Source organism: Pipistrellus kuhlii, unplaced genomic scaffold, assembly GCF_014108245.1.
Source record: "Pipistrellus kuhlii isolate mPipKuh1 unplaced genomic scaffold, mPipKuh1.p scaffold_m20_p_1, whole genome shotgun sequence".
NCBI classification, from domain to species: domain Eukaryota; kingdom Metazoa; phylum Chordata; class Mammalia; order Chiroptera; family Vespertilionidae; genus Pipistrellus; species Pipistrellus kuhlii.
The window spans coordinates 85062986-85088087 of record NW_023425404.1 but is presented as its reverse complement, the minus strand read 5'-3'; the positions used below and the strand labels follow the sequence as shown (position 1 = coordinate 85088087).

The 25102-nt window shown below is 38.8% G+C and overlaps 1 protein-coding gene across 27 annotated transcripts in view; it reads left to right on the top strand.

Annotated features, from left to right (window-relative positions):
- Window positions 1–25102, top strand: part of PARD3 (par-3 family cell polarity regulator) — a 569056-nt gene that overhangs the window by 523109 nt on the left and 20845 nt on the right. For all 27 annotated transcript variants that reach the window (XM_045586290.1, XM_036454403.2, XM_036454413.2 and 24 more), the window contains one exon: window positions 24951–25071. In XM_045586290.1, coding sequence (XP_045442246.1) covers window positions 24951–25071 — 121 coding nt within the window. The remainder of the gene's footprint in view (window positions 1–24950; window positions 25072–25102) is intronic.

Sequence of the window (25102 nt, the reverse complement as noted above, 5' to 3'; positions counted from 1 at the left end):
AATAATTCCATGTGTGCACTTTGTTTTAATCCAAGTTCTGCTTTCTACCGGCTGCTGATTTTGACCATGCTACTTCATTTTTCCATTTCTCTCCTCACTTACCTCATCTAGTGAGTGGGCATACTAGTACTCACTTTCTAGAATTGTGTGGATTAGGTGCATAGCACAGTGCCAAGTAGCTGTGCCAGCTGTTCTGTGGTGGCTACACTAATGAATGAGCTAGCTCACAGACCCAGTTTAGGCCTGCCATGTTCTAGGTTTGAGGATTTACCAAGAGCACAGATTGTAAACTGGAAATTTGCTATTCAGATTATTTTATCTCCTGTAACTTCTAGATTTCCATACCCTTTTCTGGGAGTTACACAAATGTAAAGTCAGCTTTCTCTGTGTGTGATTTAAATCCATAGTTATCAGGAACTGGAGTAAGAATTGTCTGCACATCTGCCTGTGCACACACTATTGAGTATTGTGAATAACTACCACATATACCTACCCTAAGCCTCAGCACTGAGTGCTTCCCTTCCACCCACTCATTTGCTTCTTAGAGGAGCTCATCAGTAGCAGGGGAGACTAAAAAGATAATTTGTAATTTATTCCAGGTCTTACAGCCAATCTAAGCATAGGCCTTTCCAAAACCTTACAGTGAACTAGTTTCTTGCCTCCTCTACCCCTCAAAGAACATTCAGCTGTTTGTCACAACACCCTTCACTGTATATGTAGTTGGAAGAGATTGCTATTTACCAATGACTGAATTCCACAGCGAAACTCTTAATTTTTAATTTTATTTACTTTTGTTTTGTTCCATAAGCTCTATTTCTCTTTCAAGCTTTGAAAATGCCAAATGCCTCAATTCAGTCCTGAATCTTGGAAATATCTGGTGGAATAAAAGAGTCAGGATAAGTATCTCCAAATTCTTATCTGTTCCTAAGCCTTATGACCTCATGTCTCTACCCGTCTTTAATAGGTATGAGGGCTGTACTGTTCAGTATGAAAGCACTAGACACATTTGGCTTTTTAACTTTCAATTAATTAAAGTTAAATTTAAAATTCAGACCCTGACCAGTTTGGCTCAGTGGATAGAGCATCAGCCTGTAGACTGAAGGGTCCCAGGTTCGATTCAGGTCAAGGGAATGTACCTTGGTTGTGAGCACATCCTGGGGGGGGATGTGCAAGAGGCAGCTGATGGATGTTTCTCTCCCATCGATGTTTCTAACTCTCTATCTCTCTCTCTTCCTCTCTGTAAAAAGTCAATAAAATATATTTTTAATTTTTTTAATTCAGTTTCTCTATTGAATTAGCCACATGTCAAGTGTTCAATCAACACATGTAAGCTAATGGTGGCCATACTGTAACATACATATCGAACATTTCCAGCATAGCAGGAAGATCTGTATGGGGATATTCACAGAGACCCATGGTACACACACACTGTGACTAGCTAAGGTTTGGGACCTCGTTGTTTGTTGATGCGCTGTTGTGTACAGTGTTTCCCAAAGTGTGGTACACGTACCCCCAGGGGTACAGGAAGAGTTTGGTGGGGGTACGCGTTGCACTGGAGTTTGGTGGGGATATGCACTGCACTGTGCTTAGCTGCACCTAATTCTACGTTCTCATGAGTACGAGAGGGTACTCAGTGTTACGAAAATTATAGAAGGGGTACACATATGTCAAAAGTTTGGGAAACACTGGTGTACAAGACAGGGTCCCAGGTGAGCTTCAAGGCTTCCTCTGTCCTTGCAGAATAAAGCTGGGCTGACTGGAGTCAGGGCTAAGCAGGACCTACTTTTCTGTTTCTCCTGGGTTCTGTCTGCTTCCTGCTGTTCTTACCATGCAGGCAACATGAAATGGAAGAGAAGAGAGAGTCAAACAGAAGTTATCCAGAGCCATGGAGGTGGAGATGCAAAGAGTGAATAAACCTGAAAGTGATTTCCCCAGAGGTTCTAAGTTCTTTGGCTTCTTTCATGAAAGTTATTGCCAACATTATGGAATTTAATGACTGAATTTTGCCTTTGAATCATATCAAAACTTCTCTCTTGAAATGAAAAGAGAGGTGGACACTTTGAGGTTATAAACCATGAACTACCTCCCATCAGGTTATGAAATCATCTTAGTAGGTTGGTATCTACAATTTTTAAAGAGAATATTATAGAATAGAAAATGTAAGAGTACAAATAGTTTCATCTTATAATCTCTATTTCAGTTATATATTTATGTGCATTTGTACTGGTTGCTATGCCAAATGTACTTTTTTATCATGGGTTGTGGTCAAGTCTGACTAATACTGGTTAGAATTGTAGTTAACACAATAAATATAATTCTTTTTCTAATTTCCCAATGCTTGTTTCCTTCATAGTATTAAACTTAGTCATTTGTTTTAGGTCATCCTTGTATGGGTATCAGAACCCTGAAAAATTAGTGCTTCATTTTATTATGTGTGGTTAGGATGGGAGAATACTGAATAGGAAGAAGATGATGGTCTCAATCTTTAAACATGAGTCATGCATTTGGAAATCTTGGAAATATATAGTAGAAAGAATTTTATTAGAAAACTAGAAGTCCAGTGCACAAAGTTCACACATAGGGGTTGGGGGATGTCCCTCAGACCAGCCTGTACCATCTCCAATTTGGGATCGAGGGATGCCCAACTGTCTGTGGGATCAGGCCTAAACAGACAGTCAGACATCTGTCTCATAATCCAGGACTGCTGGCTCCCAACGGCTCACTTGCCTGCCTGCCTGATTGCCCCTAACTTCTTCTGCCTGCCAACCTGATCACTCCCTAACCATTCCCCTGCTGGCCTGATTGCCCCTAACTGTCCCCCCCCTGCTAACCTGGTTACCCCTAACTGTCCTCCCCTGCAGGCCTGTTTGCTCCCAACTGCCCTCCCCTGCAGGCCTGGTCATCCCTAATTTCCCTCCCCTGCAGATCTGGTCCCCAAAATGGTCCTCCCCTCGAGGCCTAGTCCACCTCAACTGCCCTCTCTTGCAGGCCTGGTCCCTCATAACTGCCTTCCCCTGCTGGCCTGATTGCCCACAACTCCCCTCCCCTGCTGGCCATCTTGTGGCAGCCATCTTGTGTCCACATGGGGGCAGCCATCTTTGACCACATGGGGGCAGTCATCTTGTGTGTTGGAATGATGGTCAATTTGCATATTACCCTTTTACTATATAGGTTTTGTAGAATTAAGTAAAGGGAATCCTTCCTGATGTTCTGTGTTGCAAGGTGCAGACACAGAATATAAATTTTTATAAAAGAACATTTTTTAAATTGGAGGAAATGCCTGGAAAGTGACCAGAAATTTTCATTCATTCAACACATTCATGGAATATTTACTTGCCTTGCCTTGGGATTAAGGTTAAGGAAACAAAGAGGAATATGACAAGGTCCCTCCCCTCAAAAAGCTTGCTGAAGAGCATGAGCATAAAACAGCTGAGCACAGAGGGCTGGTGGCCAGAGATGCTGCTTACTCAGTGGAAGGGTATTTTCATCTTTGAGAAAGCCTTATCAAACCCAGAATCTGGTGCCCCACAGCACCCTCACTGTCCCAACCAAGTCCTGCCACTGAGATCAATGGCATTCACAAGATTCATAAGTAGCTATAAAATGAGATTTTAAAATTCAGTTTGAGTCTTTTCATATTATAATTATGTTCATTATTCAGCACAGGTTTTTTTATTTGCATTCATACTCAAAGGCTGGTAGTTGTTGTTTTGCCTCCTTTTTTCCACTAAAAGAATGCTAACAGGAATAAATTGAGTGGGCTGAGCCTTTATTGTCACCTTTTGTCACTTAGGTATTTATAATAAGAAAATTAAAAGTGCAGAAGGTGTTCTCCTCGTTCATGCAAACCAAAGGTGTATGGAATTGAGTAAGTGCCTGGTGGTGCTTTTGTTTAAGAATGGCATCCTGGGAGCTGGAGCCCAGCTAAGCCTGCCTCCACGGTCCTGGGTGGCTGCTCCGCACCAGCATGGAAGCAGCCAATTCCAGCAGCTGCATTCCTGCCCTGGAGTTGTGTGGGGCTGGAAGCCAGTAGGACCTTCTTAAGCAGAAACCTTAACTGGCAATTCTCTTCTGTCCCTTCTGAGTTTTCATGAGGGAATGCTTGCAGTCCAATCCTTCCCTTATAACTCCTTCCCTCATTTAATACAACTTAAAAATTAGGACATGTACCTTCACTATGAGCAGTCTGTCATGGATATAGGCTATTTGAATGTGTGGGTGTCCAGCAAAATCCAGGACTTGTGACTATTCTATAAAAGTATGAAATGTAGTCATTTCGTTTCATACTTATTTGTAGCTTCTAGGTCATGTGGCTTGCATGGCATTGCCCCTCCTGTGCAAAGTACTCTTCATTGTTATCAGAGTGGGAAGCAGCTTCCAGGTCCACAGTGTGAGCCACAGCCCTCTGGGACTGAGGTAAACTGCTGTTCACTGTGAATGAGCAGTGTGGCCTCTGCTCCTGCTTCTGAGGATCATGGTCAGTGCATTGTCCCAGCAGCACATGTTCAGTTCTCAGAGGGCCTATGTGTCCACCGGTGCCCAGCTTCTCCATTGAGCTCCTGTCATTGGCCATTACTGCTGCCATGAGAATGCCCAAAATTAATTTGTACAGTATACATATGAAAAGGAATTTTTGGATTGGAACCCAGATTCATTGTCCGCCAGAGTAAAAAAAAAAAAAAAAAAAAAAAAAAAAAGGGGAATCCACGGACAGAAGGTAACATAGCAAAGATGGAGATTTATTAAAGAACAAGTACAGACTCCCATGTGGGGAGGGGGAAAGAGTCCCACAGACTTCCTGTTTCCATGGTTCCATGGTTTATAAAGGCTGTAGTACCTGTGTCCTAATATCCCCTCTGACTGGTCAGTATTCCCTTTTGAATTGGTTACTATTGTAATTCCTGAGGCCTTCCTCCCTCACTGTCCTTCCATTCCTTCTGGGCTTTCTTCCTCCTTTATTTTGTAAATATAGATTTTTTTTGGCTACTTCCAGTTCCCTTGTCTTCTGGAAATGTAGCTGTACCAGGCTTCCTAGTGTTATGGAGATATAGCTGTTGCTGCTCCTTTGTTTTATGGAAATGTAACTGCACCTGGCTTCCTGTGTAATGGAAATGTACCTTCTCCCAGTCTTTAGCCCTGTGTTTTTTCATGGACCCCAATTTTAAATATTCCCTAAGCCTGCCTATATTCTCCTAAAGTTCCTGTTTCACATACGTATATGTGTATACACAGATATTCTTAAAGGGTTTCTGAAGATGGGATACTCTCTCATTATTGATGTTTCTATGTCTCTCTCCCTCTCCCTTCCTCTCTGAAATCAATAAAAAAATTATTTAAAAATGCCCAAGGATTCATCTGTTCTAGCCCACATGTATCTGGCAGGGGGTGTTCAGAGGTTACTGTGTCTCCATTCCCAAGTTATTCTGAAAGTTTCCAGGTTAGGCCAGGGTCATATAGAACTGACTCAAGGTTCAGGGTCATCAAAGTAATATTTATTCAAGACACCTGGGTGTAGGTGGACTGAATTTGAGAAAGGAGTCAGTGGCAAATGGGGAGGGACCAGGCTTTTTAATATGCCCAGGCCCTAGGGAAAGCTGCAGGCTTCGGCTGACATTTGTATCTGGGCCATGCTGCAGGCAGCTTCTTGTTAACCATGTGTCGGGGCTGGGCTTCAGGAGGCTTCTTTTGCTGTAGTGTCTGGGCCGGGCTACAGGCAGCTTCGGTTGAGCATGTATCTAGGCTGTGCAAGAGTTTGTGGTCTTAGAAGTTCCTGTAAGATATTTGCTCAAGGGGAACATGTTTTTACAAGGCTCACGCTTGCAGAATGAGTTTCTCTTTAACATTTGTTAGATTTTTGTAAGGCTCAAGGCTTGTATTCTCCAGTTAACCCTTTCAGTTCCTGGGCCCTGCAGAACTGAAACTGCCTCTCAGCATCTTCCCTGATGCAGGCTGTGTCTCATTCCTTAACGTTCAGCTTCTAAAGACTTATCTTTCATTTATTTTGGTCTCTTATTTTTTTTTTATCTTTGTAGTTTTAAGACTCATTTTTTCTTTGTTCATGCTTTAGCGGGGTTTTAGAAGTTAGCTGAGTCATATACACTGAGTGGCCAGATTATTATGATTTCTGAAAGCATAATAATCTGGCCACTCAGTGTATATTCTATATAATAAAAGGCTAATATGCAAATTGCCCCCTCAACCAGGAGTTTCACTATTAGGCAGGCCAGCCAACTGCCCATGTCCCCTCCCCCTGGCCAGGCTGAACCCCACCCATGCACGAATTCATACACTGGGCTCTAATATATATATATATATATATATATATATATATATATACACATACATATACACATACTGTGAGTGGCCAGATTATTATGTGTTCAGAGATCATCATAATAATCTGGCCACTCAGTTTATATGTATTCAGTCTGATTTCTTTTCTTCTGGTAGTCTTTTTAAAAAATATATTGAATTTATTGGGTAACATTTGTTAATAAAATTACATAGGTTTCCAAAATATTGCATAGGTTTGAAGTGTACAATCTATAATACATCATCTGTATATTGTATTGTATTGTGTGTTCACAACCCAAATTCAGATGTCCTTCCTTCACCATTTACCCCCGTTTATCCTCCTTTACCTCTCCCAACCCTCTTTCCCTCTGATAATCACCTTCCTGTAGTGTCTGGAGGGGATTTTTTGCTTAATCCCTTGACCATTTTTATCCAGCCTCCTAATCTTTAACAGCTCTCAGTCTGTTCTCTGTATCTATGAGTCTGTTTCTATCTGTTTGTTTATTTTGTTCATTATGTTGTGGAATTGGCATGGAAAAGCTACAGTTAAGCACTCAGGGTATCAGGAGAGACCTTTATTCAAGCAGTGCTGCTGGCTCATGGGATTCGAAGATCCAAAGCCTGAACAAATGATATAATGAGAATGCCCCATATATATATTCCTAGGTTTCTTCGTTTCCGGTCTGTTTCCTAACTACCAGGCTTTTGTGGTGGGCTTCACAGCCCTCCTGAGTCACTTAGAATTGGGAAGTTAGAGATTGTAGTATCTCAATGCCTGTTCTGGGTAGTGCCTCTAGCTAAGCTGTTACATTCTTTGTTTATGGCCCTTTGTAAATTGGGAGTAATTAGGAAAACAGGTCTTGTAAGACCAGATTGTTAAGAAAGGGCAGTGACTTAATCATAGGCTACCAAGAATGTGCACTAGGATACTGACTAACAGAGTCAGGCTGCTAGCCTTTCTATATTCTTTCTCAATTAGATTCCACATACTATAAATGAAATCATATGGTATTTGTCTTTCTCTGACTGGCTGCTTTTTTTTTTTCTTTTTTTTTTTTTTTTTCTTTTTTCTTTTTTTTATCCACTCATTTACTGATGGGCACTTGGGCTGCTTCCAAACCTTGGCTATTGTAAATAACATTGCAATGAACATGGAGGTGCACCACTCTTTTGAATTAGTGTTTTGGATTTCTATGGGTCATAAGACAGTTGCATTTTTAATTTTTGAGGAAACTCCATACTGCTTTCTATAGTGGCTGCACCAATCTGCATTTCTACCAAAAGTACATGAGGGTTCCCTATTCTCCACATCTTCACCAACACATTGTTTGTTGATTTATTGGTGATAGCCATTCAAACAGGTGTGAGGTATATCTCATTGTGGTTTTAATTGCATTTTTTTTTAATGATTACTGACATTGAGAGTTTTTTTCAAATGTCTATGGGCAATCTCTATGTCCTCTTTGGAGAAGTGTCTATTCAGATCTTTTGACCATTTTTTAATTGGTCAACCTGTTGTGTTTGATTGGAGGTCTCAGCAGCCCCTTTTTTAGGAATAATCAACATCCACTTAGGAACCATTGACTGCTTCTTAAACCTGCCTCACCTACACGTGGTCATATCTCAGCCTGGCTGATACCCACTCCTCACTCCAAGCACTCCTTAAGAATTGATCACCCCCTCCTCTTATTTTCACAAAATAGTATGCTTTACCTGTATCACTTAAGACATTACCTATTTTTATGTTACATGTTGATTGTAGGAACCACTTATCCATCTTTATTCTTAATTATTTAAGTGGTAGTACCTGCCACTTAATAGGTGCTTAATAAATAATGATGGTAGTTGTGGCTACATATTGTGAATTAAAGAAATATTTTATACCAGTCTTAAGTCTCAACTAATCTTCCCATATGAAATGGAGAAAAACATTTTCAAGCACAAGTAATGAGTACCAACCCTGATGGAAGCTACTAAAATAGCAGGCATGGTGTGTTGTGGGACTAGGGAGGATGCAAAGAAATAAGCTACCATCTCCTGCCACCTTAGCCACTCTCTCTCTCTCTCTCTCTCATTAGAAATGAGAGGAGAGATAGAAGATGGGGGCACTGTCTGGGAAGAAAAAATCTCTTGAGTAAATGTGCTTTAGTTTCCTACGAGGCAAGTGTGGCCTGCGCATTCAGCCTTTGAAAATAATTGTACCTGCTCATTTATCCACTAGTGTTCCTTATTGATGAGGAGGATCAAGTGATGCCCGTCTGGAATTGCTACATCACTCCTTGTTCAGAATCCAAGCACGTTCATTGAATCCATTGCCAGGAAGGCCACGCTGTGGGTCTTAAGGGGATTCACGTGGCTATATAGTTTACAGCATTTCTTTTCTTTCAAACTCACTGAGGAGAAAGTTTCACTTTTATTTGCCCAACACAAATTATTATGTTCCCATAGGTAATTTTTTATTGAAGCCACCCATTATAGTTTCACATCCAACAGACTATCTCCACACAATACACACGGTGATTTCAGTGGCAAGTATGTTTATCAGAAAACTCTAATTGCTTTATATGTGAGAACATTAAACTGCAATAAATTTATGTTCACAGCTGCTCCATTACTAGAGAACAAGTTTTATCTCCTAATAAATTGATGTTTCTTTTTAGTGTCAACTAAACCCAAAATTTACACCAGAGGAAGTGAACTTTAACATTAAGTAATTACTTCAATGCCACTAGTGGTGAGAAAGGGTACTTACTACTCTGCTCTAAAAGGCCTGAGCAGGGGAAATGGTGTTTTCCTCTGTTAATTGTTTCTGGAATGCACAGTTGCTCAGGGGCTTTAATTGAAGCAGGAACAGAAGCTATGCCCTTTCAAAGCAGACACTGTAAATGCTGTCATCATTTGGCATGAATTACACCATAAAGGAAAATATTGAAAGTTTTATTTATGTTAGAGGGTAAGGGGAAGAAAAAGATTTGCTTTGGTGGTTTGTCTGAAGTTACATTTAAGATAATGGAATACTTAAAATTCTCTGGACTTTAATATTTAATTCACTTTTCCTATAAGACTCTGAATGAAACTGATTGCTAATAAAAGATACATCTTGAGCAAAGGAATTATATAAATTTGACTGACTTCTGGAGGATCTGAGTTGAAATGGCCAAAGGCTGGATTTCTTATTTTTGTTTTTATTATACCTCAAATATGGTACTCTTTTAGGAATGATGTACATCAAAGACTTCAACTGTTGATCTCATGTGGGATACATAAGAAATAGTATCATGTTTACTTTAAATTTATATTTTGAGCTCAAAGTTTATTCTGAGAGAGACAAACAGATAGAAAGCATGCACACACTTGATATCTCCTAATTCAAGTATGGCACAGATGAGAAATCTCTCCCTCCACTGTCTATGGCCCAGGAAGATGTAACTCACAATAGAGTGTTCACACATGTGCCAAACCTGGAATAGCCCTGAGCTAAGAACCTACATATTTGCATTGCCCTACGCCTGCCATCTCCTACTTTGTTGACCATGGCATGTTATTTTATCTCTCTAGGTCTCAATTTCCTCATCAATAAAATAAAGGATGGGTCTTGGCTTAGCTTCTTTGTACACTACTACTTGGACATTGGTTGAACATAAAAGTACAAGAAAAGCAGTGTTAGAGTCTGTTTGGAAAGGATAGCACTGAGTTTTAACAGATGCTTTGCTCCATTTTTTTCTCCTTGTGCTCAGGTATAAGCTGGCACAGGTCCTGCCTCAGTGAACTTCAAACACCAAGGCTGGTTTTGAAAAGTGCACCTGAGTTCCTGTGACCTTTGCTTCTTCTCCCCTTGGTTCCTGGCACCGTGGCTGGGTGCTACTCTTCCTCTGTCCAGCTCCTCTTTGTTAATGGGAAGATCAAGAATCCTGTGTTTATTAGAAAACAATTCTTCATTAAAACCTATAAAATGTTAAATGACTTTTTTTCCCCCAAAAAAAAGTTGTTAGCAAATTGTCAAATTAAAATCTTTGAACATTTTAGATATAGAGATTTGAAATTTTTACCTTATCAATCAATTTATAAAGGTCAAAAGTTTTTCATCAAAATTTTAATTTTAAACAATTTGGTCTGGAATTCAATATTATTGATACTTTTTGTTTAGAAGTTTGAAAATTCTTGAAATTAAGAGAGAAAAATGTCAAACCAGAAGAAAATAAAATCTCTTTTATTATGAATATCATGCTCACAAAATAAGTAAAGATGTTTTCTCATTTTATTTAGCTATAGTTTAATTTTAAAGTCATGTTTAAGCACTACAATACAGTAAAATCTCGCAAACCCACAGCTAACCAATGTGTTTGAAAATTAATTACACTTTTAGAAGAAAAATGTAGATGCATGCAAAAGTACTGCTGTTGGGAGTTGTAAAAATAAATCAGAGAGAAAGCAAAAGGTCTTTTGGGATAATGCCTGATGAAGCAGGTGATGCTTTTATTTTAAACTTTAGTTAGCATTTTAAAATATAAACTGCACATAATAGTTATTACTTTGAAAACATGGAATTTACAAAAGAATGATGCAAGCCACTTTCAAATCCATCAATAATTCCAAATATGAAATGAGAAGTTAAATTGACTGGCATTTCTAACTCTTTTAGTTCCTCTATCCAGGTAGATTATTAGTGCATCAGGACATGGGCAAATTGTGAATAGATAAAAAGCCTAGGAAATTATTAATTAAAGTTAAAATTATTAACTACTAATTATGAATTTAACTAGGAGCATAAATGGAAGTTAAGAAATTATTAGCGAAGAAAAATATTTCAATGATCTAAAAAGGGTTTAAAAATTAGTAACGCATACCAATTTTTTCATTTGGGCACATTTGTCAACCAGTGTTCATTGGCATCATTTCAATGCCAACAGGAATCCCCAAATAGGGTTGTGGGGGTTGTTGGGGGAGAGGGGAGACTTTATTCAGTGCAGACTGCTCAATTGTGATACAGTATGGCTGTGAAAACAGCACAACTGTGTCACAGCTCAATTATAAAACAGCGCGGCATGGCTGTGTCCAGGGCCTGGTGGCCTAGGGCTCTCTCCCGCTACACAGCTCTGCTCCTGTCTGCTTCACCCGCTCTGGTCTGCTCAGCTCTGCTCCTGTGCTGCTCTCCTCTGACAAGGTATCTTTGTTGTTTAGGCTCCAGCTGGTGAAAAGCAGTCTTCAGTCTTGAACAGAAAGGAAAAATGCACATTTGAAGCCAGAGGGGAACTGACTTATGTAGATAGACATCCTCACCTCTGAATCTCTGATTGGTCTGTCCAAACAAGAACTCCAAATCCTAACAGTTTGATTGGTCCAAAGAGCATTGATCTGATTGGTAGAGTGGAGCTGTTCTGATTGGTCAGTGAAAATGCTAATGTTAATATAGCTGCACAGCTAACATGAGATGGAGAAAGTCACAGTCCTATTGGTTGAAATACAATGCCAGGAACTCCTTTAAAAGGGAACTCCTTTACAAGTGCTGTTTCAGATGGGAAAAACAGTGCAGACAGGCAGTTCAGTGCAGGCTTCTCCCTGAAGTGCAGTTTGCATGACAGGCTTGTGTGTAGAAAAGGCTGCTGGCCCAGGGGTATTTTTGTATGTTTTTAAATTGGAACCCAGTTGGCCACCAAGAGCCTTTCTTATTAGGAATCTCCTTTCTCAGGGTTCACACAGCCAGTGTTCTGGCTTTAAAAAAAACACACACACGCGTGCGCGCGCACACACACACACACACACACACACACACACACACAAAAAAACTAACCAATGTATGTATCTACTTTTATTCTAGTGCTCAGAAACATTTCAGAGTTAGCAACTCATAAAATATACATTCTTTTTCATTTTAAGGCATTTCAGGAAAGCCATATAGAATTTAGCCTTGATTTAAAATTATGACATGAGCATTAAGCACTGCATTATACTGAAATTTTTATCTTTTTAAAAAAGCTTTTTTTGTGTGTGTAGTTGTTTGTTTTTTTGCAATTATTCTATCATTAAAGACAGAGATTACAAAAATAATGAAAATGTTAGCCTTGAATTCTATCATTACTTCCTGATTAAATAATTAAAATAATGGCTCTACAATTACTATGTTTGAATGATAAAACACTTTTCCAATATTAATAAGAACTTGGTAATCATTTTCATTTTATAAAAATCTATCAGGTTTTATAATTTAATTTTCACTGCTTTTTTATTTCAAATTTTTTATCATGTATTCTGATGTTTGCTCTTCTTTTAGTTTTTCAACTGTAATATTAAATTCCTTTTCTTCTTTATTCAGGCACCCAAGTGTATATTTTTGTTTGAAGCACAGACTTTAACTGTGAGTCACACTGGCTAACCTTTATATTCCCAGTGGTTTTATTGAAGGAATACTATAATGCATAAATTTTCTTCAGCTCTCTAACCTATTAGAATATCTTATATACCATTGCCATTTATTAGACAGTTCATGAAAATCACACACTGTCAGCATTAACCCCAAATTATAACTGCTTCTCGAGTTGTTAAAAATGATGACAGATGCAGTTTCTTATACATAGTAACATTTAATTTTCAAGAATGCATTTAGCTCTGGCCAGTGTGGCTCAATTGGCTGGGTGTTAGCCTGTGCAACCAAAGAGTTGCTAGTTCAATTCTAGGTTGCAGACTCAATCCCCGGTGGGGAGCATGCAGCAGGCAGCTGATCAATGCTATGCTCTCTCATTGATATTTCTCTCTCTCCCTCTCTCTCTCTCTCTCTCTCTCCCTCCCTCCCTCCCTTCCTCCCTCCCTCTCTCTCTCCCTTCTTCTCTCTCTAAAAATTAATAAAAATAAAATTTTAAAATGAATACCCTTAAATTCATTGAGATACCTGGGAAACATTTTCTCTCCCATAATTTATTCATATAAAGCTACACAAGGTAGCCAGCTAGCAATTTTGGAAGACTCTAGAGCAGTGGTTCTCAACCTTCCTAATGCCCCGACCCTTTGATACAGTTCCTCATGTTGTGACCCTCAACCATAAAATTATTTTCGTTGCTACTTCATAACTGTGATTTTGCTACTTTTATGAATTGTAATGTTGTGACCCACAGGTTGAGAACTGCTGTTGTAGAGCCTAAGATCATTGGAAAACACAGATATTTATATTACAATTCATAACAATAGCAAAATTACAGTTATTTTATGGTTGGGGTCACCACAACATGACGAGCTGTATCAAAGGGTCGCGGCATTAGGAAGGTTGAGAACCACTGCTCTAGAGTCACAGAAAACGGCTCTGACCCTGTCTGCCTTCAGGGGACTGCAGAAGTTCCATTTGGATTTTCCCATTATCTTGGGTTTTGAGCTCTAACATTCACTCTCACAATATTCAAAAGTAATTTCCTTAAAAAATTTTATTAGAATGCGGTTTCTGAAACAACTTTGATAGTTTTGTGATAATTTTTTAAAGCTTGCTAAGTAATATTACTTTTGTGCCATCTTAAGCCAATGCCTCATTGGAGGTGTGACTGCAATAGGTTTATAATCTTTTTGGATAGAACCTGAGTTGGATTATTTCTGTGATATTTACTAGTCAGGAAAAGCTTCCTCAGGCTCATAATAGAATGTCTTTTTTTGAATGTGTTTGTTGTTGCTTTCTGAAATTATGTATATCTGTGCACATATACATGTTCTATGTAGCTGGAATTCCCTCGAAAAAGGAAAGCTAAATTTATCTCCTGCCTGAGACCAATGACAGGCTAGTGAGGAAGAGTGATGATAATAAAAAAATGGGTGAGGATTGCATTCCTGAGATTTTCCTGCTAATAAAAATGATAGCCCTCTTACTGAATGACCATGGAGGGACTAGGTGAGATCGAGTCCTGAGACTTCCTGATGGAGACAGGCGACCATCCTGTTACTCATCACATCAGAAGCAATTATTAAGCAGTCTTAACAGCATAGAGACTATCCTTTTAGCCCAGAGAACATAGCTGCATGTTTTTAATTTGTGATGATTTATTACACTGAAATTGGTGTGAAATGGACAACAAATCTTGGGTGTCAGAATCTGAAAATGAGTGTGAGTGCCTTTGGCACTTGTGAAAGTTTCTCATAATTCTTTTCATAGTATAAATGATGAGTAAAACTGTGATAATAAACTGACAATGGCATGCTATTTCCTAATTTAACATGTATACAAACACATAAATACCAATATGGCACTTAGCTTCACTTTAGACTTTGTCTTTAATTCAAGGTAGTTTGTATATATCCAAAGAAATATTTGCCTAAAAACAAAGTAAATATGAATACCATTTGTTGTAGCTCAAAGACGTCTGGGATTATCTATAGAAAAATGCAAACATTGTAACAAAGTTTTTAATTTTTTTTTTTTCAGTTCAAACTTGAAAGAGAATTTATACCTCCATGCCAATATAAAAATGTTAAGATTGATGAAAAAGCTGCCCTAGTTAGAAACTAACTTTGCATGCATAATTAATTTGAGCACCACATTCCTACTTCACAAGCAGAAGAGAAATTGAATTCAGGTGTTTGGTGAACATGTGGGGGATTTACTGTGAATTTATGACCTGCGGTTTGAGTGTAAAACCCCAAGAAACTTGCTGATAAAACTTAATGAAGCTTGTACAGAGGAGCTATTTTTATTTGTACTTTGGTAATTGATACATTTCTTGGTTTAACCCTCCCACTCCTTCCCCATAAGCTCATAAATCTTCTGGTTTGAGTGATCCATAGTAGAAAATCCCAGTCTAAGCGAGGTTACTCTAATGCTTCACTAATCTGAAAGTTCAAAGTTGGCTTTTTCACAGCATTTGAGTCTATTCTTTCTTTCTGTTTTAATGTAGTGATTTATGCTTCCTTGCCTGAGTAGGTGACAGGAGGCAAACCCAAGCATCTAGGGGGAAGTGCTGCAGGTTCCTCCAAAAGAAGCAAAAACTTTCTCAGGGAGCGAAGGAGGCAAAGATGAAGGCACAGTGTAGCTCACTATAAAAATGTGGTCAACAAATTCTTTACCATTAAACGGCTTTTCTCCCCAAGAATAAGCACATGTTCAGGGAGAGGGATCTATCACGCATACAACCCTAGCAATATCTGCTTTCACGTCTATACCCAGGAGTTTACAAAAAAATACTATTGATTTGAGTGTCAGGAAGGAAAACATTTTGCAGGTACTCCATTTTATCATACAGTTGTAATGGGTTTAAATGAGAAACCTGTGCTTGCTCACTAATTTACAGCAATTACAAACTCAGTTCTGACATCTGTGGATTTTAACTCTTTGGTGATTACAGGATCAGGAATACTTTATGGAATTGCTAACCAGTATAGGAGCGCATTGCGTTGTTTATGTATAGTCTCTGAATGGCATCAGTTCCTGGGGGTTGTGTTGGCATCCCATTTTAGTTCAGTGACATTCTGCCCCCAATGCTCTAGTCCTCCCTGTTCAAGACTTGTTTGTATCTGCTTTACGATGCTGACAATCTGTTTTGAAATGTACAACTCTGCAAATCCATTCATGACATCACAGTGAAGCATTGCTTAATGATCTGAGACACTTTTGGTCATTGCTGGCTGCCTGTTTCTAAAGCTATGTGACAGGTCTGTCCTACATATGTTTTTCCCATTGTCACTTTTTGCCTAACCCAGTCCTGGTGTCTGTTTTAAGTGACATCTCTGAAATAGCTGAATTTTAGATTTGTCACTGGTCCAAATAAAGGGACTGAATGTTTTCTCTTTCTTAGGATGCAAGAAGAATTAGTAATTGGACAAGGTTTAGGGTGGAATGTATACATAATGTGCTGAATCTTTAGTCTTCCATTTGTGTAATTACCAAGGAAGTCAATATAAGTGACTAAAAAACCATGGGAACCTCCTGTGCAGGTTGCATCATTACCTAAATGCAACATCAAGGCTTGGAGAAGTCAAGATCCTTGAGCGTAAATGGAGCCCTTGGAGCTTTAATATACTGCCTCCTCTCTTCTAAGAATGCTGGGATAGACTGTGCTGAGGTTCAGAAGTCTTGACTGGGAATCCCAGAGCCTGTGCGACCCTAGGACTCTGCTGCTCTGGCAAGTGGAGGAGAAAGAGCTCCTTAAGCAGAGAGTTGGCAGTTAGCAGAATTCTAGCATTGTCCCTCCGGCTATGTGTGGGAATACCTAAGTAAGAGAAATACAATAGGGAAAAGCATGAGTGTGGAGATTCATTGTTTCCAAGATCTCATGATATAATTTGGAAATTTATTTTTGTATTTTTTAATTGGGAAAAGAATAATGCCCTTTTGTATCCCCAGTAATTGGATGCCAAGTGCAGGTGTGAAATTCATTAGCATTTGGAATAAGATTTTGTACTTAGGTTCAAAAATAAATTACTAGGGCTGAGAATTAGATATCAAAAATGAAAAGGCTAAAGATGTAAGCAGATATGGTTACCCCTAATCTTTTGTACATTGGGGGTTTGGAGGACATCTGTTAGCGCCTGGACCCTTGGCAAACTAAGTAAAATCAGTCTTAAAACCAAACTAAGTTTTGTGGACTCCAAGAGAGAAGGGCTTCTGGTGGCTAACTGGACTCAAATTGTAAAAAACAGAGCCCAGCAGCCATCTCTCCATAGGGACCTTTCGTGCAAACTGCTCTTCAGAGAGAAGCCTGCCCTCAACTACCAGCCTCTGCACTGAACTGCCTGCCTGCACTGTGTTTCTGCCAGCTCAGCTAGCTGGTATAAAGGAGGTCCTGGAATTGTATTTCAACCAATAGGACCGAGGCTTTCTCCATCCAATGAGAGCTGTGTAGCTATATCTCCATCAACATCATCACTGACCAATCAGGACAGGGCCTTTTGGACCACTCAAACTGCCAGCATTTAGTCCTCAGTTGCATGAAGACAGACCAGTCAGGTACACAGAAGAGGGGACTTCTGTCTGTATAAGCCAGCTCCCCTCTGGCTCGGAGAGCATACTTTCCTTTTCCATTGAAAACTTAAGACTGTGTTTCTCTGGGTGAAACACCAGACTGCCTCACTGGAGCAGGGCAGTGCAGGCCAGAACAGAGCAGAACAGAACAGCATGCTGCAAGGCAAAGCAGACCTGTCAACCAAGAGGGTTGTATTCCTGTTAGCACTAAATTGGCATCTATGACCATTACTAGACAGTTTAACCAGGAATATATCTCCTTGTGAGATTCTAATAGGTCACCCATCTCTGCTAGGAGTGAGCCCTTGGGTTCAGTTTTACCAAATGACCTGGTTGGCAGGTCTAGTTTCACTGCACTCTGAGGGAATGTCCACATTTCTGCTTTGATCTCATGAAGGCTAATTTTCAGAGATCAGAGCCAGAGTGGTGTGATTGGGAGGCTGACAAAAAGGAGTCATGCCTACATAAAATACAAAGTTTATTCTTGTACTATTATTTATTAATCATTGTATTATTTTCTATGCAAACTGTAAAACTACTTTTGCCCCACCCTGTGTTTACTTAGTCCAGTTTTTCTCTGAGACCCAAACTTTGGCATAACTAACTATATTCATAATAGTGGTAAAATTTATTCTGCAAATATGGTTCCTCTCATTTATTCTATTCTCACCAACTTGCTTTTGCAACAGTTAATATTTGTTTGGTTGCAACTGTGGATAGGGCATAGGTCTGTGTGCTTCTAGATTACTTTCTTTCATGTAATATGTATAACCCCCTAATATTTTTTAAAGTGATGTGGTGGTAGTAGTGTAGTGTAGTGTAGTGTAGTGTAGTGTAGTGTAGTGTAGTGGGGATGCCCATGTGTGTATTTGGAAAGTGTAGGGAGTTTGTTATCTTTTGTTGCAATGAAACACAAGAGAGCAGACTCACCTTGCCATTTTAAACCCCTATTTGCCTCACATCCCACTGTCATCCTATTAGCCAAGTCAAGTCACATTGCTGACATTGGCATCAATGGTATAGTTTTCTATTGCTGCATAACAAACTAACAGAGACTTAGCAGCTTAAAACACACATTAATTACTAGATACCAGTTGATAATGGCAGATTTCTTAATCAAAGAAAACACGACAATTTCAAGAGAAACATTAAAAGTGCTTTATTCAAAATAATGTCCATCGTAAGCTACACATTTCAGGTAATTTGTGGATACCATCTCAATAGAACTTTTCTTATTTGAGGCAAACCATTCAGAGATCCAATTTTCCACTTTTTTTTTTATATGTTTTGAAGTGCTGCTTCATATGTTTTTGAAGTGTGCCATCAATCGGAACAAGTGGTAATCTGAAGGGGCAAGGTTTGGTGAATACAGCTGATGAATACTTCCCAGGCAAGATCTTTTAACATGTCTTTAACTGGTTTTTGAAGTGTGTGATGGTGAATCATCATGAAGAAAAGTTACTTTGCCATGTCTTCTGGCACATTCTTGTCATTTCACGATCAAAGCATGGTTCAAATTTGTTGTCGGCAGTGATCAGTATTAACGGTTTCACCTGGTTTTATAAGCTTATAATATTCTACACCTTCCTGATCCCACCAAATGCAGAGCATTGTCTTCTTTCTGAAGCTATTTGTCCTTGCAGTTGATATTGATGGTTGACCTGGATCAACCCATGTTTTTGTGCATTTGGGATTCTCAAAATAAATCCACTTTTCATCTCCAGTTACAATTTAATGCAAAAAAAGACTTTCTTTTGTGCTGTTGAAGCAACATTTTACTGAAGACTACAGTTTTCCATTTGTCTTTTGTTCAGTTGATATGGCACCCATTTTCCTTGCTTTAAAATCTTTCCCATTGCTTGTAAATGATTGGAAATTGTTTGCTTAGCAACATTTAATCTTTCTGCAAGTTGTTTTTGAGTTTGACATGCATCTTCATCCAGATATGCTTGTAATTTTGATCTTCAAACTTTTTCGGTATACCTGGATGTTCTTTGTCTTTTGTATCGAAATCATCACATTTAAAGTGTCTAAACCAGCATTCACAAGTATCTTGAGATGGAGCATGTTCACTATAAGCTTCACAAAGCATTCAGCAGTAGTTTTCTGCAAAATAATGAATTATAACTTCTCGCAAATGCTCTTTTATTGGCACGAAATTCAACATTTTTAAGCATAAAAATATCTATGATGTTAACACCTTCAGCAAATTTGACATATGAAGTTTTGAAGCTTGTTGTCAATACAATAAAATAGCATACATATCAAATCGCATATATATTAATATTCCATCTATTGAAAAAAAAATCTGCATTATTTACTGGTACACCTAGTATATCTGTGTCTGTGGGTCTGGAGTCTGGCAACCACTTAGCTGAATCCTCTATTCAACGTCTCATCCAGGGTATCAGCCAGGCTGGGTTCTCACCTGGAGGCCCCGGGAGGCAGTGTTATTCCTTTCCCTGAAGTTGTTGGCAGCATTCTGTTTTATGCAGCTATAAGATCCATGGCAGCTTTCATCTTCAAGAGAGATGGACTATTAAGGAGGACATTGTTCTTATATAAGCACAACAATGTGATCATATACATTCCTTGACCTTTGTTGTATTTCACTGCACAGAAGCAAGTCACAGGCTGGCCACACTCAAGGGTGGGGCTTTGCACAAATGTGTGAATAGCAAGAGGTGGGAATCACATACCCACCTTAAAGTCTGTCCATCACAAATTTGTCCCGACTCTGAAGCCTGTGGGCATTGTTTTAAAAAAATTCACCACATGGCACCTCCAGTGCTTTTGCTGAACACTTTTTCCTGCCACAAGAATGTAGCATACAATATATATATATTTATATATGCTAAGTGGTTGTGATAAAGGTATAAATTTAAGAAAGAAATATACATGTAAGTTCTATTGTAAAAACACTGTTGGGTCAGAGGATACTTATTATTGAAGAATTGAAAACAGGTGAACATGGGATGGAGTAGTTAGGAAAGGCTTCAAGGAAGTGGAATTTGATTTCTTAGATTTACTGGTAGAATTATAAAAATGAAAAGAAAGGTGGAGGTTATTTCAGCAAGAGATGAGCAAATTTATCTTACCCTTTTCATTGGTAATTTATCTTCTTTTATGATAGAGATTATAATTATCTCCCCCTATGAGGACCATGGGTAGCCTGCCAAGATTTATTTCCTCCCTCTGTTTCCCTCCCCCTTTTTTTCTTCCATGGGAAGGAGAATGTATACTACGATGGTACCTCCCTTTTTAAAAAACTGCGTGGTTGTTTTCCCTTCTATTAAATTCTGAATCTTAAAGCTGTGCCCTTTAGTCCAATTTTTCACATTTCCTTTGCCTAATTAAAAATGTAAATTTGAATGTGCTCTTACTCCATAACGAATCAGTCACATCACAAACTTCTTTCTCAGCACATGCAGGTCTGTAAAGATAGGCCAGAACTCAAGCCTGCAGGGCAGCCAGTGTAATCAGGGTTTGACAGATAAGAGGGAGCAGACACTTCACAAGAGGCAAGACTATCTGTACAATGCCCATTGTTTTAGCATTTGCTTTCTGGGACTGGGACCAGGGGACCACTGGCCTTGTCTTGATGCAGTAAAAGTAAATTGCCTAGAAAAGCAACTATAAAGTCAGCAGCAGCTGCAGAATAAAAAGTAGAAGTTGCAAGATACTACACAACAGACATTTCTGGGGAGGGGGCTCATCTAGCATCTTTAAAAAAGCCAACATTTAAAATTTTGGGCAAAAACTGTAGTTCTGACTTTAAAAAAAAAAAAATTAGAAGCAAAGCCATCATCAGACCTTCAAGGCAACAACTTACTAGAACCAAGTAAGAGCCTCCCTTCTAGACCAAGCTTATTACTCCCATTTGTCACAGAATACACGCTGTGCTTCCAGGGGGGTGTCCTTCACTCTTCAGTTAATGACCCGCAAGCACTGGAATTTGTCCCGACTCTGAAGCCTGTGGGCATTGTTTTCAAAAAATTCACCACATGGCACCTCCAGTGCTTTTGAATATATGCAGATTCCTGGCCCTGCACAGGACTTACTGAGTTGGAAAATATCCAGGGCAATCTCAGTGAGTCGGCATTTTTTAACTAGCCCTCGGAACGGCTCTCATATAATGTGTGAACATGAGGACCATTGCCATAAATTTTTCCCCATTCACTCTTCGTAAGGAGATGGTTGGCTTGTCATCTGTGGAGCACAGGTACAGGACAGGTACCATGGCTGCAGCTGGCAGGAATTGTTCAGCCCCTTTTGTGAAGCACATTGCATAGGCCAATCTGAAGGTTCTAAAGCCTAGTATACTGTGCGGTCTGCCTCTGACTGGAGAGGACACATCCCCTGGCAGTTATAGATGGGAAAGATTAGAGTTCCATATATTTCACGGTGTTGACATGCATGCCAGGTTAGGAATCTCCATAGTGTGTGATCCAGTGTACCCTTTCTTAACTCAGACTATTATCAACTAAAACCAACCCTCTTTACTTAGCTAACATATAGGGTGTCCCCAAAAATGCATACACATTTTGAATAATTATAAAAGCAGTGTTACTTAAAAGACATTTCATTTTCAAAATTGAGCTATCAGCTGTTAAAGTATGTATGCATTTTTGGGACGTGTGTGTGTGTGTGTGTGTGTGTGTGTGTGTGTAAAATTAAATTTTATTTAGGCTATAAGTACCAATTATATGGAGAGGCTAAGTGTTAGTATTGGACTCTACTGTCTTATTGTCCTCACCACTTCTTTCTGTTAACTATTATTAAAAAATTACTAGAGGCCTGGTGCACAAAATTTGTACACGGGTAAGATTCCTTAGGCCTGGCTGGTGATCAGGGCCGATTGGGGCCTTCCAGCTGCCTGGCGGGGCCTCCCTTCCCTGGCTACTTGGCAGGGCCTTCCTTCATTTTGTGCTGCCCCCTGGTGGTCAGCACACATCAGAATGAGCAATCAAACTCTCCTCTCCCGGTCCAACTCCTGAGGGAACAATTTGCATATTAGACTATTACATATATATATATAAAATTTACTGACTTCTCATTGACTCTTATTGTCTTACTCACCCATCAGATTGATTCAGGTGGTATATTTATTCTAGTCTTCTCAAAAATATAATGAGCAATTTTAAGTTGTCAGTGAATCCAAATATAAGTTGGTTGGGGTGGGTAGCCATCAGTGCTAATGAAAATTTAAAATTTCCTTTGGCTTTCTTGGCAGAAGAGCTAACCAAGAATATTAGAAGTCTAAGTAAGAATTATTGAATCATTATAGATGAGCCTGAGAAACAGAACTGAGCAGCTGCAATGGTTTCATCTCTTGAAGCCAGGATTTTACCTTCAGATGCCAATGTTATTCCCCAAGGATGCTGAATGGCCTTCCAGCCTTTGGAAGTCCTCATCAATCATGAAAACCATTGCAGGCTGCTTTCCAATTTCAACCCTTGGAGGGGCTTTCCTAGTGTTAGGCAAGTTGGTTGGCATTCTCTAGCATAGGAGAAAGGAAAAGAATGTGCAACAGTGGTCTCACTAACTGCTCAGATTTGGAAATAAGGGTGAAGTGACTTCCAAAACTCTTCTAATACTGTGAAAAACACTGAAGTTGCCAAAATTTCAAATGAAGAATACTAGGTCAATTCCTGTTGGGAGATATGCTTTCAATTATTCACAAATAGTTAGAAGTCAGTTTTCATCAATGGCTTGGACTTCATGAACCTAGTAATTATTGGATTAAAGCTGTCTGTGCTATCGATACATGAAAATAATATTATAGAAACATGTTTGTAGTGGTATTTGTTGGTCAAGCCTCCTACAATTCTGCTATAAATGTTATGAAGTATGCCCAGAACATAAAAAAGTACAGCTGGAAAGATGGCAATGAGATTAATGAATGTTTACTCTTCTATCTCTTTGTAGTGTAACACTTCTCATGCCTACGCCATCACAGTTTCATGGAGAGAAACTCGGTATCGCATTGGGAAGCCAGTACTGATAATTTATCTGTTCAAACAAATGTTTTAAAAGCCAAAGGAAAAGTAACCTGCCTGGCTCAAGAGTGTGAAGGTCAAGTTTTAAAGCTGTACATAAATATGGGCTGAAGCCTCATGTTGTCAAGTAGCACATTTTAGAGACCCATTCACCTTTAATGTTCTCAGGCTAATCAATTCAAAAGATTTGTCAGAAGAAAAACAACCTTTTATTGACTGGAAAAATAATCAAATTGAGTATATTAGCAAGATATTAGAGAATCTCTATTGAAATTGATAAAAACATAATGATGATAGGGACCAACCCAGTAGATTAAATGATGACAGACTATCCCGCATTCATGGAAGATATTAAGACTTTGGTCCTATACGTGAGCATTTTTAATTTCAGATTTTTAAGCCTTAGCAGTTCTTCAAAATATGTGGAATTATACAAAGACATGTTGGTTTGAGAATTGTATATAGTCTACCATAGCAGACTTTTATTTTTCCAAGCTACTTCATAAATTCCATCACTCAGGAGTGTGTGCAGCCAAAGGAACTCAGCAGCACACTGAGTATCCAGGGCAATCTGTTTTCAATGAAGAGACTTCATCTTCCTAATAACTTACTGCTTACCATTCTGCTAGCAGTTTAAAGGGTAAATGTGATAAATATAAGACGTGATCTGAAGTCTTCTTGGGGAGACAGTATATTCCTAGTGTGCTTGAATAGCTTTTCTGATAGGATGCAACTTACTGCTTAGGGAATGGGATGAACCAAAAGTGGTGGGAGGTTTGAGATTGATTTACATTTGGTCATCTCTATTACTCTTTCAAAATACTGTTTTAAAATCTGTATGATTTTGTAAAGGGGGGTTTTAGAATATAATATGTGTTTTATTAACTGACACATGGTATAGTGTGATGGGGACTGGACTCTAGAACCCAGAAAAATCTGGATTCTTGTCTTACTTTCGGCAGATGGGAGGCTTTTAAAAAGTCACTTGTCTTCTTTGAATGATAGTTTTTACATTGCTGTATGTGTAGGGGTGTAATACTGCCTTCTGAGCCTATGTTATAAGCATTTGTGAGAATATAGTCAAATTCAATGCAAGAAAAAAAAAAGAAGGCAACATCATTATGAACTAGCTGATTACATCAAGCTAGCACCTGAAGTTATTTTTAAAAATGCTTTTCATTTATGCTCTGAGAGTTGCATTTTATGCATAGACCTCTGATAATGCATAGGTAGGAACTTTATATAATATTATGATATAATACTGTAAGACTATATTGTGTGGTATTATCTTACTTGATTGTTAACAGCATGATATTTAGAGCAAAGCATGGTTATTATGTTCATTTCATATATTTAAAGAAACTTAGTCTAAGAAGGTGATGGGGCTAGTACTGAATCCTGATATTTCTGACTTTTAAAGCAATATTTTCCCAAAAAGTTTTTCTGTGGATACCTTGCCAAATTACAGAAAGAAAATTAGGCTTTTACTAAAAATACTACTAAAATACTGCTAAAAATACTACTCTCCCTCTTGAATATTTGTCTGAAATAACTTTAATAAGTCTTAATTAAAATGAGAACATATTTCAAATGCCCAGATACTGTTTTTAAAATTCACTTTCTTTTAAATAGTGTCATCTGCCAGCAAGATGCCCCTTTCCCTAGTAGCTGCAAGGCACAGATTGTATTTGTGAAGGGTGTTCATTGTTGCCCATTCTCTCTTTTAGCAACAGGTCATCTACTAACAACCATGATCGGATACAGCGTCTACGGCAGGAGTTCCAGCAAGCAAAGCAGGATGAAGATGTAGAAGATCGGCGACGCACTTACAGCTTCGAACAACCCTGGGTGAGTATTTGGTTCTTTGACACAATGGATA